This window comes from Delphinapterus leucas, chromosome 2, assembly GCF_059928025.1.
Source record: "Delphinapterus leucas isolate spDelLeu-1000000601 "Yukka" chromosome 2, BTC_Dleu_Yukka2, whole genome shotgun sequence".
Lineage (NCBI taxonomy): Eukaryota > Metazoa > Chordata > Mammalia > Artiodactyla > Monodontidae > Delphinapterus > Delphinapterus leucas.
Genome location: NC_143130.1, coordinates 53,877,754 through 53,895,772, shown reverse-complemented (window position 1 = coordinate 53,895,772; position 18,019 = coordinate 53,877,754). Strand labels below are relative to the sequence as shown.

The window sequence follows — 18,019 nt, the reverse complement described above, 5'->3', positions numbered from 1 at the left end:
TGCCTGGATTCCATACGCGCAGGTGTGAATTAGAATAAAGCTGTCATTATAGTTGAGGGGTCTTTGTGGTCACACCCTAAATACAGCCTGTACTAGTAAAGGGTGACTCCCGTGGCCACAGGTGTCCCTGGGCAGGGAGCAGAGGTGAGGGAGAGGGGTCAGCTCAGGCCTGGGCTGCACAGACCCATGGGGGGTCTGCGGCCCCAGCATTGGCTTCTCTTTGCAGTGACCCCTGTGCGGCCCAGCACCAGCCCTCTCCTTTGAGGGTGCTTATCCCCGTTTTACAGAAGAGGGAGGAGAGGTTCAGAGAGGTTAAGTGACTTGGCCACTCCTCTCTGACAGAGTCCAGCTTCTGAACCCCAATTCAGAGCTCCGTCCACATGGTGGACACAGAGTGAGTGAGGGCTCCAGAGTCGCCATAATGGGGTGGTGCCCTGCAGATGGGCGTTACCTGGGTTTCTCCAGCCTAATCGTTCTGGTTTTGAGGACCAGGTGGACACTTTTATTTTCCTAAGTGCCTTGTACTTCCTGGTCCTGGGAGCAGCAGAACATCCAAGGAAGGATGTGAATAGTGCCTGAGGAGTTCTATGCAGCACTTGGCCCCCTCCTCAGCCGAGGACGTGGGCACACATTCTGGCAAACTCCCCCCACCACAGCCCATCGGGCATGGCTTCCAGGAAAATAGAGCCTTTAGCTGGCCTTCCTCTTCCTAGCCAGCCGAAGAGAATAATACCTCCTGGCCTTCAGGACAGTAGGGCTTTGGAAGGCCGCAGTGCCTCCTTTTGCCACAGCCAGCTTGATCAGCTATCCCTGGAAGTAAGAACAAGAAAGATCAAGGGCATGTACAGATTTGGGCTGTTGTCAGGGGTTGGCATCCAATCAGTGTGCATCCAGCCTTTGGGACGAGCACTGGGCCTGGACTGGTGCCAGCTGCTCCCCCCCAAGCAGGTCTGGCCACAGCCAGGGCCCAGGGCAGACTAGTTCTTCCCGGCTGAGAACTGCAGGGACACTGACCTGGAAGTCAGCGTGTGTGTATATATGTGTGTGCACGTGTGCACGCACTGGAAACAAGGGTTGGCGGTGGTGGGGACTGCATAGAACTGAACCGAGAGACCCTACGCCAGCTGTTCACCTCACTGCCACTGCCTTCTTCAGCTGCCATCACTGGGTAGGCTGGCATGCCCCCCACCCCCACCCCAGCACAGCAGTAGAAATCTGTCCGTTGCTTTTCCCTGTGCCTGCTCTGGAGAATTGGGATGGATACCGGTCCCATGGGGCCCTTATCCTCACTCACTGTGTGACCAGGCCGACAGAAGTGGATTCCAGGGGATGGATCTTCCCCTGACATTTTCACTTGTTCAGACTGGATTTGCTTTCTGATCGATGTGTTATTTTTGCTGTTCCCTTGTCACACAATTGGGGTCAGTGCACTTTTAAACCAATCATCTTGGATGACGCTCCTGTAACCAGCATCCAAACCTCCCACATGCCAGACTTTGAAGGTAGCAAACAAGTTGCCCAAAAGGAAAGTAGAAAGAAGTCTGAACACTGTCAGATTTCCAGTGTATCTGGACACTTTGACATCTTCCTTCCAAGCAATCTCCTATCACTTGGCCCTAAGGTGCTGTTGAGAAAGATAAGCCTATCTCCAGGGAGATGATGGACAGGCCAGCCCAAAGACAGGCAACACAGGTGCTGTCCTGCACTTCCTGAAGTGAGAAGGACCAAGCATCCCTTGGGAGGGGTCTGGCATCCAGCCCTTCCTGTACAGAACCTTGCTGAGGCAGGGCAGGCTTGGAGGGGATTTGGAGCCCCTTCTCCCTCCCCCAGCCTCGGCAAATGGCCGAACCCTAACCAGGATCCCATCCGAGAGACCGACTTCACATTCCCAACCCTGCTGAGGGCAGTATTACTGCTCTGCTCTGTTTGGAAACTGCCATGCAGCTGCCTGCCCTCCTGGGATATTAGCTAGTTCCAGATCTGTGCAAATCATTGTTTTCTCCCACTAAATGCTGGGCCCATGTATTCAACCTGGGGGTGGGGTGGGGTGGGGAGGGAGGTGTCACTGAAACTGGGAGAGGAGGAAATCACTTTTCATTCTAGGACAGCATGTCTTTTAATCAGAAGTTGAGATGTTTCAGTTTCAAGACCAGAGGCATTAATCACCACTGAAGTGATGGGATGTTTCTAATTAGAAGCAAATTATTCTGGAGGGATTATAATAGACAGTGTTTTTAAAGAAAACCATTGGCTCTCTGTGTTGAGTATGGCGTTCCCTTTTACAGAAAAGATCAAAAGTGGCCATTGACTTCCTGGTGCCCGTGGAGGTCCCCTGGAAGGGGACTGACCTCACTTGCGAGGCCTCAGTCAAGCCCCAGATGTGCCCCTCATACCTGAGCCCCAGCACTTCCCAGAGGCCTTAGGAGATCAAATGAAGCCATAAGCATGCACGTACCTGTAGCTGCAGAGCCCTAGGAAGAGGCCAGGGAGAGCCTCCCATTCAAACGTGGCTGTGTCGGTGCATTCCCAGGACTGCTGTTAGCTGCCTTCTTGTGTTGTGGGCAGAGATGGGGGCTCAAGTTCCATGGCCTCAGGAATGAACAGACTTTGTGTCACTACGGGGGCTTGTTCCAGAAAGCTTTCAGCCCCAGCACCACTTCTGAAGCCTATACTTGCTTTGGTGGGTATTGACCCCTCCCCCCAACCCTGCAAGGCTGGGCAGCCAGCCCGGCTGGGGCTCCCACTTGCTGTGGGCCTGCAACCAAGTCACTGTGGTTCAGTCAGCATTTCCTGAGCTCCTGTTCTGTGCCAACCTGTGCTGAGCACTGAGGGTACAAGAGTGGACAATGACCCAGCCTAGATACAGACAGGTGGAGCCAGCTGCAGACACCAGGCCACGCTAAGTCCCACTGGGCAGGTATGAATGCAGCCCCTGCCAGGGGCAGCCCCGAACAAGGGTGCTGGTGGAGATTGATGCTACTTCTATTGGGATCAGTGACAGTGGCCCTGACATTCACCAGTGCTTTAGAATTTATAAAACACTTTCACTCACATTCTCCCATTTGACCCTATCCCCATTTTACAGGTGAAGAAACTGAGGCTCAGAGTGGCAACGTGACTTTTTTCTTGAGGTCACACAACTAGTAAATGGAAGGGCTAGGAGTCTGGTCCCTGCCTTTTGGCTCTTAATCCACCTTTCCTTCAGGTACATAATGATGTCAGAGGCTTAGGTTTCTAATTTGAAATGGGAAGTAGATGAACTGTTATATGCCTCAGGTCTAACCATCATAGGCATAAGCTTGTTGTAAAGTCAAGTATTTATCTACTCTCTCTCCAGCCCACCAATCAAAACCTTCTCTCCCAAGGGCTTTGTATTAATCATTTACACTGTGGTATAAATCTGTTGTCTCTATAGGAGATCATGCATGTTGTCTCCCCTTCTTTGTGAAATAAAAAGTTGAGTCCTTAATAAAAGAAACTTGAGCATCCAGGAGCAAACATAAGAGACACTGGGGACATCAGGGCCCTTTTCTGGGACTGTGAAACCGTACAACACAGGCAGTCAGCACTCTGCATGCAGATAGGGATCAGCAAATCCTCCATTCCGTACTACTCTTGGGAGTGTAAGCAGCAGTGAAAGGAGGGTCGTCAAACTTAAGTACTTTTCTGGGTAGGGCAGGAGGGAGGGGGGGCAGATAGCCCCTTGGTCTGGAGCATTTTGTGTGGGTGAACAGAGCCTGCCACTGGGTCATGGAGTTAAAGTCCAGGGCCCACACCTGCTCAGATGAGAGAAATGAACTGGTTGTAGAGCAGTGGGGTCCCCAGAAATTGCCAGGAGAGGTGCCTGCATGGGAGTGAGCTGAATGCAGTTGACCCTTGTACAACGTAGGTTTAAACTGCATGGATCCACTTATACGTGGGTATTTTTCAATAGTAAATTCTACAGTGTATGTGGTCCGGGGTTGCATCCTCAGTTGCAGAGGAACTGGGGATACGTAGGACCGACTGTACATTACACTTAGAATAACCCCCGAGTTGTTCAAGGGTCAGCTGCAGTCTAAAGGCCAATGCCTTTGCCCCCTCCATTTCCCTGCTGCCCCTCCATTCACCTAGTGTCCTTCCTCAAATCAGCTGCCTTAGTGTGGAATGAGAGACCAGAGAGTGGGGATGCCTCCCCCACATGCCAGTCTAAGTTTTAACCACTGCCTAGACATGACCATTGAATCAGAGAAGCTGTCATCCCTAAGGAACACTTTGGTTTCAACACACGCTATCAGCGACCTCAGAGCAGGGCACATGGTCAGGACAACACAGGTGCACGTCCCTGCTCTGTAGTGACCTCGTCTAACCTTGAACCAGCATCATCCTCTGTCAGATGAGTTTAGGGGTACCTACCTCCTAGGGCATCCATGTAAAGCACTTAGTGCAGTGCTTGGCATAGGTGCTCATTTTTATCATCATTTTCTTCACCATCATCATCCAGTACAGTCACAGGTCTCTTATCTCTGATCAGAATTGCATTTCTTACACAGGCCTGTAAAATATTTATGTCACAGGAGATGAGTTCTTTGAATGTGGTGTGGACCCCATGAAACAGCACGTGCCCTGACCTGGGGCTCGCATGATGACAGCATGGCTCAGGGCAGGAGACGGTTGTGCAGTATTTGCTGGGCATGTAGGCCATCCTTCTACAGTGGCGGGGGGGGTCGGGGGGGGGTTCAAACAGTCTCTGATAAGCTGGGAGAGCTAAGTTACGAAACTGGTAGCAGCTCCTGCCCGAGGGGAGGCAGTGAGACAGCTCCTGTAGCCTTCTCTGTGCTCCTGGCGCCCATCTGAAGCAAGAAGCAAGAGCTCTTGGGATAGCCAGCCCTTGCAAGTCACGGGGAGTCACCTGGGCCTTCTGGTTCCCTGACTATAACGTTCCAACCGGAACCTGTAGGTCAGCAGGCTGTGAATTCAGAGAGTTTGAGGGGAGCCCAAAGCTAAGGCTGAGGATAGGATTCAAGGATTTGAGGATTTCAAAAACAGTTTGAAAGAAAGTATGAGTTGAAGGGGGAAGGGGTGTGTGTGTGTGTGTGTGTGTGTGTGTGTGTGTGTGTGTGTGTGTCTAGGAAAGCATTTCCAGTTTCAAGGCTGGAGCAAAGACGGTGGGGATTTTCATCATTGTTTAAGCCTACTATTTGAGGTTTCAACAGCTTCCGAGATTTGCATTGCTCGTGCCAAGTTTTGGGGGAAATCTGTCAAAAATGCTTTTGAGGAGCTTTTGACATTTTACCAGCCCAGTACCTTTCAGACACGAGCAGAAAATGGAGTTCCCGTAGGGGGTTCCCTGCCCCCCTGACTGTCATGTGGGGCTGTCCCATGCTGCCCCTCAGAGGCAGGCTGGCCCCTCAGAGGATGGCTCTGTGAGAGCGTAGGGTGGGCACACTGTGCAGTGAGGGTTCATCTTTGCATTATTTCACCCTAACCCTATTCCTGCTTACCCCAGAGCCTGTGCAGGGAGCCCCTGCCCGTCCTCCACTCTGTAGGAGCCAACGCTCATGTGTGTATTAAACATTCCTGTCACGTTTTCCTCTTCCCAAGATTTTTACAACTTCCTTTAGGTAATTCTCAAAACATCCCTTTGGAATCTGGTGTCATTTATAGTCGTGATTTTACAGCTGGGAGAAGTGAAGAGGAGGGGGTCCACGCCGTGGTGGAGCGTGTCATCAGCGCTGGGCCTCCACATGGTGACAGAGGCCTGGTTCCTCCCTGCTGGAGAGCCGTGTGGCTCCAGAGGAGTGCAGGCCTCTGGGCAGCAGCCGGGATGGGAGGCCCGGGGGCTACATCATGGGGAAGACCATGGACCCTCTGAGCCTCACGCTCCGCCTCTCTGCAGGCGGTGCTGTGCCCTGCAGACACTATTCCTGCAGTCTCTGCACATGTATTCTGCACCTACTGTGTTCTGAGCACCTGGCCCTGCCACAGCAGCTGTTAGTGTGAAGATTAACGAGGACTCATGAGAATGGGTGTGAGCCCAGTGCCCGGCACCGGGAGGCAGGCAAAAGGTGGACCCTGCTGCTGTTACTACTACCATCACCACCATCATCATCATCACCACCACCCATGGGGTGGGTGGCAGGTCCCCAGACCTAGTGTGTGATGTGCAGCTGCAGGCACTTGCTGGAGAGGGGGCTGCACTTATTCCAGGTCATCTGGCAAGGAGCTTTCCTGGCGGATTTATTACTGCTCCATTTTGTCTTGGTTTCCTGAGTCTCGGGGAACCACATTAAATGTTAATGTCATGAGTGGCTTGAAAAAACTACCCAACAGTGACAGTGTGCTTCAAAGAAGACCAGATCTGTTTTTTAATACATCTATTTGCTTAGATTTTAAAAGCCTGAAAAATGGCTTCACAGCAACGCTTAGGGGCTAATTCGATGCTATCAGGAGACACTGCCGTCTCCTCACTGTTGAATTAAAGTGGAGGCTGAGGGGAGGCCGATGGAGGTGAGATTCATTGTCTGTGCCTGTGCTACCCTTAATGCAGCGAGCTCAGGTTACAGGAGGATGCAGCTCTGCAGCCTCTCTGGAATCACGTGTGTCTTCAGGGCCAAATCAATCTCTAATTGTGCTCCTGGCAAAGGTGGATGTCCACACCTGCCTGGTGACCGGCATGGCAGCCCAGGATGGGCTAAGCAGGCCAGGTGACTCAGGGCGCCTTCCCGGGCTCCAGGGACCCCCGGCCAGCTCTCTCTGCTCTTGGCCCTGTGCTTACTGTTGTTAATAATTGTAGCAGCGTTTGTCCTTCCCAGACTCCCTGCTAGGCACCTGCTCTAAGCTGTCTCTAATCCTGGAAATCATCCTGCAAAAAAGGTTTTATTATCCTCAAGCTACAAATAAAGAAGCTGGGGCTTGTATAGGTTAAGTAACTTGCCCGAGGTCACACAGCTAGTAAAGGGGGATGCAGCATACTGACAGGCCTGTCCTGTCGCCACTGCACTGTCCTGCTGAAACTCCGGCCAAGGAGTGGGTAGTTATGCATGGATTTTAGGCCAGGGGCAGGCTAGGCACCAACACGGCTCAAATGAAAATGCAGCAGGCCTGGAAGGTGGCAGCTGCACCAAAGGGTCATTGGTGGAATTTTCCACTTTTATTTTTAATTACATAGGTAATTCTATCTTGCTTGGGAAGACACAGAAGAGAAAAACTAGTCCTACAAAACCAGATGACAGCACAGTAAATTTTTTAATGGTTTGTCTTCCAAACTTTTATATAGGTACACACACACACACACACACGCACACAGGTATTAGAAAAAATGGGGTGGTTTCTGTACATGCTACTCTGTAACCTGTCTCCTCACCTGATGCTCTGAAGCAGCCTCTGTGGGGCTGGCTCAGACATCGTTCTTAGGTGGCTAAGCAAATACCCGATATTCTCAAAGGTTCTTCCAAGTGAGCACAAGCCATTCACAGCCCAGAGCTGTGCGAATGGCAGCCCCCAGGACTGCAGCTAAAATTCTGTAAAACCTAATCCCAGGGGCAGAGTTTGCAGGGTCTCACATGGCCCCGACAGCAGCTGAGGGTCAGCCCCAGCCTCTCACCTGGCCCAGCCCTGCCTCTCAGAGGTGTTGGAAAGCCATGAGGACAGACGCTTGAGTCTCTGCAGAACTTTGGAGACACCCTCCATGATCTCATGCGGCCGGTTTGTTTACAGACTGAAAAATTAAAAACCAGTGACTCAGGCTAGGAAAGATGATGAAGAAATGATGGAGCTGGGCAGTGACCTGGTTTTTTGATTCGTGGCCTCCCATAGAAGCTCCATCCAGTTCAACCTCTAATTCATACAGGAGGATGGAATTCAGTCCTTGGGATGGAGCAGCTGGGGTCCTGTCGCTCCTCTGCCACTCACTAATCTGTGACCTTGGACAAGACACTGACCCCCATCAAGCTCAGTGGCCAAGGTCAGCCCCTTGGGATGGTTGTGGAATGTTCCACACTGTCATGGAATCCTACAGGTGAGCTTACAGACAGAACAAGCATGCTGCCCACATAGTCTGGAGGCGTCATGAATGCTCTCCCCCCACCCAACCCCAGAACATGTTAAACAAGACTAAGAACTTTCAGAGGGGAGACTAGTCTTTGAGGTCACCCCAAACTCTTGAGTTTTACAATGGTCATTGATCCTTTCCAGCCAGAGACCTTGTCAATTTTGCATTTGGTTTTAGTAGATCTATAGGATTGAGCCCTTGCTCTGATTTCACGTAAATAATAACAACACCTGCAAAAGACATTGAAACCCTACCTGGTGTTCCTGGGCAGGAAGTGACCCAGCCAGGCTAATTGCCCCGCCGGCAGAGTCTGCAGACCTCATGGTCAGGGGGGCCCATGGGAACGAGACCATAATCCCAGATCCTTCTCTGTTAGCCTGTGCAGAGTTTCCTGGGGACCCAGAAACCCCACCACTACCTGCCCCACCCTGGATGCACCCTTTCTCCAGGAAGGACTATGAGGACACCCCGCTCTTCTTCCTGGTGTGTCTCCCACAGCAGGTGGCGCCAGTGAGCCAAGTCAAGATGGGAAGACAAGGGCTGGTGCTGTCTGTAGAGCAGGACACATGGCCCCTTCTTCCCCAAGTGCCCAGTAGTCACAGAAATAAGGCCCCACGTACATGCTTTCCCAGGGAGCAGGGCTTTTTAAAAATTTTACGACCAATTTAGATATAAAAGTCTTTAATGGTGTAGGTGGACTAGTCAGATGCCTACTTAAAATATGTAACTTATTCATGTAGTTGTATTTCATATTTAAAGTTTATATATTATGTTTTAATTTTAAAATATAACTATTTTCTATCTTTATCATATTATGAAGTTGAACCTGATAAAATTCCTGTTTCTGTGGGGTTGAAAACGGTTGAATATAAGCAGTTTTGTAAAGTGCCTCCTAATATTTGCAGCATCTGTCTTTGTCATCACTCACTCCTGTTTGCCGGAGTGTACAGGGCACTGCCATCCCAGTTCACTGAGATGCCGCCTTTTCTGAATGTACTGTTCTCAGTGGACATTCCCTTGCAAGCTATAGCATGATGTTGCTCTGTGTTGGCATGACTTTGCATAGGCAAGACTTTGCTTTACTTTTATAGGATTTTGCACTGTATTAAGACCCTTGGCCATTTCCTTCACTTACCCTGCTGGTGTGGACCCCCAGTCTCTGGGTATAGCCACTTACCAGATTACTTTTCTTTCTTTTTTTTCTTTTTTGAATTTTATTCATTTATTTTTTATACAGCAGGCTCTTATTAGTTATCTATTTTATACATATTAGTGTATATATGTCAATCCCAATCTCCCAATTTATCCCACCATCACCATCCCCGCCAGCACCCCGCTTTCCCCCCTTGGTGTCCATACGTTTGTTCTCTACATCTGGGTCTCTATTTCTGCCTTGCAAACCAGTTCATCTGTACCATTTTTCTAGATTCCACATATATGCGTTAATATACAATATTTGTTTTTCTCTTTCTGACATGCTTCACTCTGTATGACAGTCTCTAGGTTCATCCATGTCTCTACAAATGACCCAATTTCGTTACTTTTTATGGCTGAGTAATATTCCATTGCATATGTGTACCACATCTTCTTTAACCATTCATCTGTCGATGGGCATTTAGGTTGCTTCCATGACCTGGCTATTGTAAATACTGCTGCAATGAACAGTGGGGTGCATGTGTCATTTTGAATTATGGTTTTCTCTGGGTTTATGCCCAGTAGTGGGATTGCTGGGTCATATGGTAATTCTATTTTTAGTTTTTTGAGGAACCTCCATACTGTTCTCCATAGTGGCTATATCAATTTGCATTCCCACCAACAGTGCAAGAGGGTTCCCTTTTCTCCACACCCTCTCCAGCATTTGTTGTTAGTAGATTTTCTGATGATGCCCATTCTAACTGGTGTGAGGTGATACCTCATTGTAGTTTTGATTTGCATTTCTCTAATAATTAGTGATGTTGTGCAGCTTTTCATGTGCCTCTTGGCCATCTGTATGTCTTATTTGGAGAAATGTCTATTTAGGTCTTCTACCCATTTTTTGATTGGGTTATTTGTTTTTTGTAACCTTGAGCTGCATATATATTTTGGAGATTAATCCTTTGTCCGTTGATTCGTTTGCAAATATTTTCTCCCATTCTGAGGGTCGTCTTTTCATCTTGTCTATAGTTTCCTTTGCTGTGCAAAAGCTTTTAAGTTTCTTTAGGTCCCATTTGTTTATTTTTGTTTTTATTTCCATTATTCTAGGAGGTGGGTCAAAAAAGATCTTGCTGGGATTTATGTCCAAGAGTGTTCTTCCTATGTTTTCCTCTAAGAGTTTTATAGTGTCTGGTCTGACATTTAGGTCTTTAATCCATTTTGAGTTTATTTTTGTGGATGCTGTTAGGGAGTGTTCTAATTTCATCCTTTTACATGTAGCTATCCAGTTTTTCCAGCACCACTTATTGAAGACACTGTCTTTTCTCCATTGCATATCCTTGCCTCCTTTGTCATAGATTAGTTGACCATAGGTGTATGGGTTTGTTTCTGGGCTTTCTATCCTGTTCCACTGATCTATATTTCTGTTTTTGTGCCAGTACCATACTGTCTTGATTACTGTAGCTTTGTAGTATCGTCTGAAGTCAGGGAGTCTGATTCCTCCAGCTCCGTTTTTTTCCCTCAAGATTGCTTTGGCTATTCGGGGTCTTCTATGTCTTCATACAAATTTTAAGATATTTTGTTCTAGTTCTGTAAAAAATGCCATGGGTAATTTGATAGGGATTGCATTGAATCTGTAGATTGCTTTGGGTCATATAGTCATTTTCACAATATTGATTCTTCCAATCCAAGAACATGTTATATCTCTCCATCTGTTTGTGTCATCTTTGATTTCTTTCATCAGTGTCTTATAATTTTCTGAGTACAGATCTTTTACTTCCTTAGGTAGGTTTATTCCTAGGTATTTTATTCTTTTCATTGCAATGGTAGATGGGATTGTTTCCTTAATTTCTTGTTCTGATCTTTCATTGTTAGTGTATAGGAATGCAAGAGATTTCTGTGCATTAACTTTGTATCCTGCAACTTTACCAAATTCATTGATGAGTTCTAGTAGTTTTCTGGTGGCATCTTTAGGATTATCTATGTATATTACTATGTCATCTGCAAACAGTGACATTTTTCCTTCTTCTTTTCCAGTTTGGATTCTTTTTATTTCTTTTTCCTCTCTGATTGCCGTGGCTAGGACTTCCAAAACTATATTGAATAATAGTGGCGACAGTGGACATCCTTGTCTTGTTCCTGATTTTAGAGGAAATGCTTTCAGTTTTTCACCATTGAGGATGATGTTTGCTGTGGGTTTGTCGTATATGGCCTTTATTATGTTGAGGTAGGTTCCCTCTATGCCCACTTTCTGGACAGTTTTTTATCATAAATAGGTGTTGAATTTTGTCAAAAGCTTTTTCTGCACCTACTGCGATGATCATATGGCTTTTATTCTTCAATTTGTTGCTATGGTGTACCACATTGATTGATTTGAGTATATTGAAGAATCCTTGCATCCCTGGGATAAATCCCACTTGATCAGTATATGATCCTTTTAATGTATTGTTGGATTTTGTTTTCTAGTATTTTGTTGAGGATTTTTGCATCTATATTCATCAATGATATTGGTCTGTAATATTCTTTTTTTGTAGTATTTTTGTGTGGTTTTGGTATCAGGGTGATGGTGGCCTCATAGAATGTTTGGGAGTGTTCCTTCCTCTGCAATTTTTGGGAAGAGTTTGAGAAGGATGGGTGTTAGCTCTTCTCTAAATGTTTGATAGAATTCACCTATGAATCCATCTGGTCCAGGGCTTTTGTTTGTTGGAAGATTTTTAATCACAGTCTCAATTTCGTTACTTCTGATTGGTCTGTTCATATTTTCTGTTTCTTCCTCGTTCAGTCTTGGAAGGTTATACCTTTCTAAGAATTTGTCCATTTCTTCCTGGCTGTCCATTTTATTGGCATACAGTTGCTTGCAGTAGTCTCTCAGGATGCTTTGTATTTCTGCAATGTCTGTTGTAACTTCTCCTTTTTCATTTCTAATTTTATTGATTTGAGTCCTCTCCCTCTTTTTCTTGATGAGTCTGGCTAAAGGTTTATCCATTTTCTTTATCTTCTCAAAGAACCAGCTTTTAGTTTTATTGATCTTTGCTATTGTTTTCTTTGTTTCTATTTCATTTATTTCTGCTCTGATGTTTATGATTGCTTTTCTTCTACCAACTTTGGATTTTGTTTGTTCTTCTTTCTCTAGTTCCTTTAGGTGTAAAACTAGATTGCTTGTTTGAGATTTTTCTTGTTTCTTTAGGTAAGATTTTATTGCTATAAACTTCCCTCTAGAACTGCTTTTGCTGCATCCCATAGGTTTTGAATCATTGTCTTTTCATTGTCATTTGTCTCTATGTATTTTTTTGTTTCCTCTTTGATTTCTTCAGTGATCTCTTGGTTACTTAGTAATGTATTGTTTAGCCTCCATGTGTTTGTGTTTTTTACATTTTTTTCTCTGTAACTGATTTCTAATCTCATAGCATTGTGGTCAGAAAAGATGCTTGATATGATTTCAGTTTTCTTAAATTTACCGAGGCTTGATTTGTGACCAGAGATGTAATCTATCCTAGAGAGTATTCTGTGTGCACTTGAGAAGAAGTGTAATCTGCTGTTTTTGGATGGAATGTCTTATAAATATCGATTAAATCTGTCTGGTCTATTGTGTCATTTAAACCTTTTTTCCTTATTAATTTTCTGTGTGGATCATTTGTCCATTGGTGTAAGTGAGGTGTTAAAGTCCCCCACTATTATTGTGTTACTGTCGATTTCCTCTTTTATAGCTCTTAGCAATTGCCTTATGTATTGAGGTGCTCCTATGTTGGGTGCATATATATTTATAATTGTTATATCTTTTTCTTGGATTGATCCCTGGGTCATTATGTAGTGTCCTTCTTTGTCTCTTGTAATAGTCTTTATTTTAAAGTCTATTTTGTTTGATATGAGTATTGCTACTCCAGCTTTCTTTTGATTTCCATTTGCATGGAATATCTTTTTCCATCCCCTCACTTTCAGTCTGTATGTGTTCCTAGGTCTGAAATGGGTCTCCTGTAGACAGCATATATATGGGTCTTGTTTTTGTATCCATTCAGCAAGCCTGTGTCTTTTGGTTAGAGCATTTAATCCATTCACGTTTAAGGTAATTATTGGTATGTATGTTCCTATTACCATTTTCTTAATTGTTTTGGGTTTGTTTTTGTAGGTCCTTTTCTTCTCTTGTGTTTCCCACTTAGAGAATTTCCTTTAGCATTTGTTGTAGAGCTGGTTTGGTGGTGCTGAATTCTCTTAGCTTTTGCTTGTCTGTAAAGCTTTTGATTTCTTCATCGAATCTGAATGAGATCCTTGCCAGGTAGAGTAATCTTACTTGTAGAGTCTTCCCTTTCATCACTTTAAATATATTGTGCCACTCCCTTCTGGCTTGTAGAGTTTCTGCTGAGAAATCTGCTGTTAACCTTATGGGAGTTCCCTTGCATGTTATTTGTCATTTTTTCCTTGCTGGTTTTAATAATTTTTCTTTGTCTTTAATTTTTGTCAATTTGATTACTATGTGTCTCAGCATGTTTCTCCTTGGGTCTATCCTGCCTGGGACTCTCTGTGCTTCCTGGACTTGGGTGGCCTTTTTCTTTCCCGTGTTAGGGAAGTTTTCAACTATAACCTCTTCAAATATTTTCTCGGGTCCTTTCTCTCTCTCTTCTCCTTCTGTGACCCCTATAACGCAAATGTTGGTGCATTTAATGTTGTCCCAGAGGTCTCTTAGGCTGTCTTCATTTCTTTTCATTATTTTTTCTTTATTCTGTTCCATGGCAGTGATTTCCACCATTCTGTCGTCCCAGTCACTTATCCATTCATCTGCCTCAGTTATTCTGCTATTGATTCCTTCCAGTGTATTTTTCATTTCAGTTATTGTATTGTTCATCTCTGTTTGTTTGTTCTTTATTTCTTCTAGGTCTTTGTTAAACATTTCTTGCATCTTCTCGATCTTTGCCTCCACTCTTTTTCCAAGGTCCTGGATCATCTTCACTATCATTATTCTGAATTCTTTTTCTGGAAGGTTGCCTATCTCCACTTCATTTAGTTGTTTTTCTGGGGTTTTATCTTGTTCCTTCATCTGGTACATAGTACTCTGCCTATTCATTTTCTGTGAATGTGGTTTTCATTCCACAGGCTGAAGGATTGTAGTTCTTCTTGTTTCTGCTGTCTGCCCTCTGGTGGATGAGGCTATCTAAGAGGATTGTGCAAGTTTCCTGATAGGAGGGACTGGTGGTGGGTAGAGCTGGGTGTTGCTCTGGTAGGCAGAGCTCAGTAAAACTTTAATCCACTTGTCTGCTGATGGTTGGGGCTGAGTTCCCTCCCTGTTGGTTGTTTGGCCTGAGGTGACCCAGCACTGGAGCCTACAGGCTCTTTGGTGGGGCTAATGGTGGACTCCAGGGCGTACTTCCCAGAACTTCTGCTACCAGTGTCCTTGTCCTCACAGTGAACCACAGCTGCCCCACCACCTCTGCTGGACACCTTCCAACACTAGCAGTTAGGTCTGTTTCAGTCTCCTGTGGGGTCACTGCTCCTTCCCCCTGGGTCCTGGTATGCACACTACTTTGTGTGTGCCCTCCAAGAGTAAGGTCTCTTTTTCCCCCAGTCCTGTCAAAGTCCTGCAATCAAATCCCACTAGCCTTCAAAGTCTGATTCTCTGGGGATTCCTCCTCCCATTGCCAGACCCCTAGGTTGGGAAGCCTGACATGGGGTCAGAACCTTCACTCCAGTGGATGGACTTCTGTGGTATAATTGTTCTCCAGTTTGTGAGTCACCCACCCAGTGGTTATGGGATTTGATTTTATTGTGATTGCACCCCTCCCACCGTCTCGCTGTGGCTTCTCCTTTGTCTTTGGATGTGGGGTATCTTTTTGATGAGTTCCAGTGTCTTCCTGTTGATGATTGTTCAGCAATTAGTTGTGAATCCGGTGCTCTCACAAGAGGGAGTGAGTGCATGTCCTTCTACTTTGCCATCTTGAACCAATTCCTACCAGATTACTTTTCAAGAGATCTTTAAAAATTTCTTACACCATCCTCCCTCATTTATGATTATGGTGTCCTACTTCCAGGAGAAGAGGGTTAAATTTCTTTGTGTCCCTTTTTCTTTTAACCCCCAGGTGGTCTTGCTACAAATAATTGAGGGTATCCCTTACCTTGCCCCTGAACTATGAGAGGTTTTATTTTTACTTAATTATAAGGCAACTTATTCTTTTCCTAGAATAATTTTGAGTGAAAGGCTTCATCTCTTGTATTTGAGCACACCTATCACCTGTATATAAACTCAGCAGTTGGGGCTGCAGGCGGATGTCTGTTCTTGCTTAATTACACATTTGTATACAAATACTTGACTACTTCATCATAAGAAAAGAGAGCTCCTCACACCCTACACAGGACACAGGGAAGAAGTTCAGGGTAAGTCAGAGTTTCTCAGCTCTGGCTGCTTGTTGCAGTCGCCTGGAGAGCTTTGAAAAATACTGATGCCCAGTGCATCCTCCAGGGATACTGATTGATTGGTCTGGGACATCAAGACCTTTCAACGCTCTCCAGGTAATCCCATGCAGCAGATCCCAACCTGAAGCCACTCCCTCCGAGACGCCCTCCAGGTGGAAATCACGTTGCTATGACACTTGTCCCATGTTCCAGGTCTCCAGTTGGTGGGAACCTACTCATGTGACATCATTCTTCCACTGCAGCACCCCTCAAATTTCCAAATGTTCCAGTACCAACTCCTGAGGTCTGGGGTGGAACCCAGCAATGTGCGTTTATCATGCACAAAGGATTCTCAAGGCTGTGAGCAGCACTTGATGGATTTATCCAGAAGATGGATATGGAGCCAGGCACACAGCCTTGCCTGTCATGGAAAGCCCATTCTGGTTTGAACACGCCAGGACTCTCAAGGGGGGTGGGGGCGTTGGCAGCGGAGGCGATGGGGCACTTGTGGTTTTCCTACCTCTTTTGTGATTTGAAAAGACTGGGCCGCATCAGAGCACCATGCCCTCTGAGCTCTTTATCCTTCTAAAGTGAAAAAAAATGTGATCCTGCTTGTTAGACTAGAAAGCAGAGGAATTCACCTGAGACACAAAAGCCCCTTTGGGAGCCCAGTTGATGGCCACTTCTCATGGATGCAGGGATCCACGCTGAGCCTGTGCAGGGTAACCCCTCACAGACCCCCAGGGAAGGCCCTTCCTCCAGCACAGGCCATGGTCAGACCCAAGGGGAGGAGAGAGGGAGGCACACGATCCAGATGGCACCTGGCATCCTCACCACATGTGGCATTCAGAGGAAAGGTCCTGCTCCCCTCTCTCTACCCTGAGGTGCCAGTGTTAACTCCAGCTGGGCTACTACACCTGTGGTCTTTGCTTTATTAAAGTTTTGCAGAGTGCTCTCAGAACCCCGTAAATCATGGGCTGTGAGCATGTGTGCTGGGGGACCCCAGGTGGAGAGAGTACACATGTGGACCAGGCTCTCTGGCTGGGAGGAGACCAACTTAATGGAGAGACGGTTCCAACGGCTCCCTGGAAAACAAGCAAGGGCCAAGGGGCTAGCAAGCAGGATGGGGTAGTGGTGCTGGATACCTGGCAGGTTCCCTGTCAAACACTTTAAAAGAGCCCAAAGAGGAATGGGAAGAAGAGCAGGAGACAGAACACATAGTAAAGTCTTAAAAGGCCACTCAAGGCCACTCACTGGGAATGCAGGATGGTCTGCTGAACTAAATACATTGGTTTGGTTTTAGCACACCCACATCTGCAAATGCTGGAAATGCCAACTAGGGATTGGGTGTCTAAATTAAAACTGTTAGCCCCAGTATTAGTCCATGAGTCTGTTATGCAAGAAAGGTTGCACTTCTTCATTTTCTCTAACTTTACTTAATTCTGACCCCCAACCCTCCAGGCTTGTGGAAATTCAGCCCCATCATTATTGGGCTCCTCTCCACACCCAGGGCTGGACAAAGGCCCAGGAGCCTCATGTGGCACACAGTGCCAGGGAGATCCCTGTGGCCATCAGGTTCAGTCCCTCCTGGGTGCCAGCAAGCCACCCTGCTCACTGGAGAATTTCAAAACCCAGATGGTTCTCTGCTTGGAACAGGCATGAGAGGGTGGGAGGTGAAATGCAACCAGCATAAACTAATATTTCAACAATTGTGTCTTAGCTCAGGCTGCTGTAACAAAATACCACAGGCTGGGTGGCTTAAACAACAAGACATTTATTTCTCACAGTTCTGGAGGCTGAGAAGTTTGAGGTCAAGGTGCTGGCATATTTGGTTCTTGATGAGGGACAACTTCCTGGCTTGCAGATGGCTGACTTGTCATGTGTCCTCATGTGGTGGAGGGAGAGAACTCTGATCTCTCTTCTTCTTATAAGGACACTAATCTCATCATGGGGGCCCCACCCTCATGACCTCATTTAAACCCAATTACCTCCCAAAGGACCTACCTTCAAATGCCATCCCACTGGGGGTTAGGGCTTCAACACGTAAATGTTGGGGAGACACAAACATGCAGTCCCTAACATCTTGAAACAGTTTTCCATCAGGCAGCTGGTATGCAGCCAAGCCCTCTTGTCTTGTGATTATTTCTAGCACGTAGGAATGACATGCAGGGGCCTGACCCAAGGGTGCTATGATGTGAGGCCATTGTCAAAGCCCCTCAGCCCGGGTTGGGCCCCTAGCTCAGCTGTCCCCAGCTTAGCTCTCCCTGTCTCTGGCAGTGCTCATCGACCTGTGGGAAGGGCCTGCAGTCCCGTGTGGTGCAGTGCATGCACAAGGTCACTGGGCGCCATGGCAATGAGTGCCCTACCCTCTCCAAGCCAGCAGCCTACAAACAGTGCCACCAAGAAGTCTGCAATGACAAGATCAACGTGAACACCATCACTTCCCCTCGCCTCGGTGAGTGCCTCTGCTGGCCC

The 18,019-nt window shown here is 46.6% G+C and overlaps 1 protein-coding gene across 3 annotated transcripts in view; it reads left to right on the top strand.

The window, feature by feature from the left end:
- Positions 1-18,019, top strand: part of ADAMTS17 (ADAM metallopeptidase with thrombospondin type 1 motif 17) — a 359,591-nt gene that overhangs the window by 328,222 nt on the left and 13,350 nt on the right. For all 3 annotated transcript variants that reach the window (XM_022598898.3, XM_089906892.1, XM_089906891.1), the window contains one exon: positions 17,822-17,999. In XM_022598898.3, the coding sequence (XP_022454606.1) occupies positions 17,822-17,999 (178 nt within the window). The remainder of the gene's footprint in view (positions 1-17,821; positions 18,000-18,019) is intronic.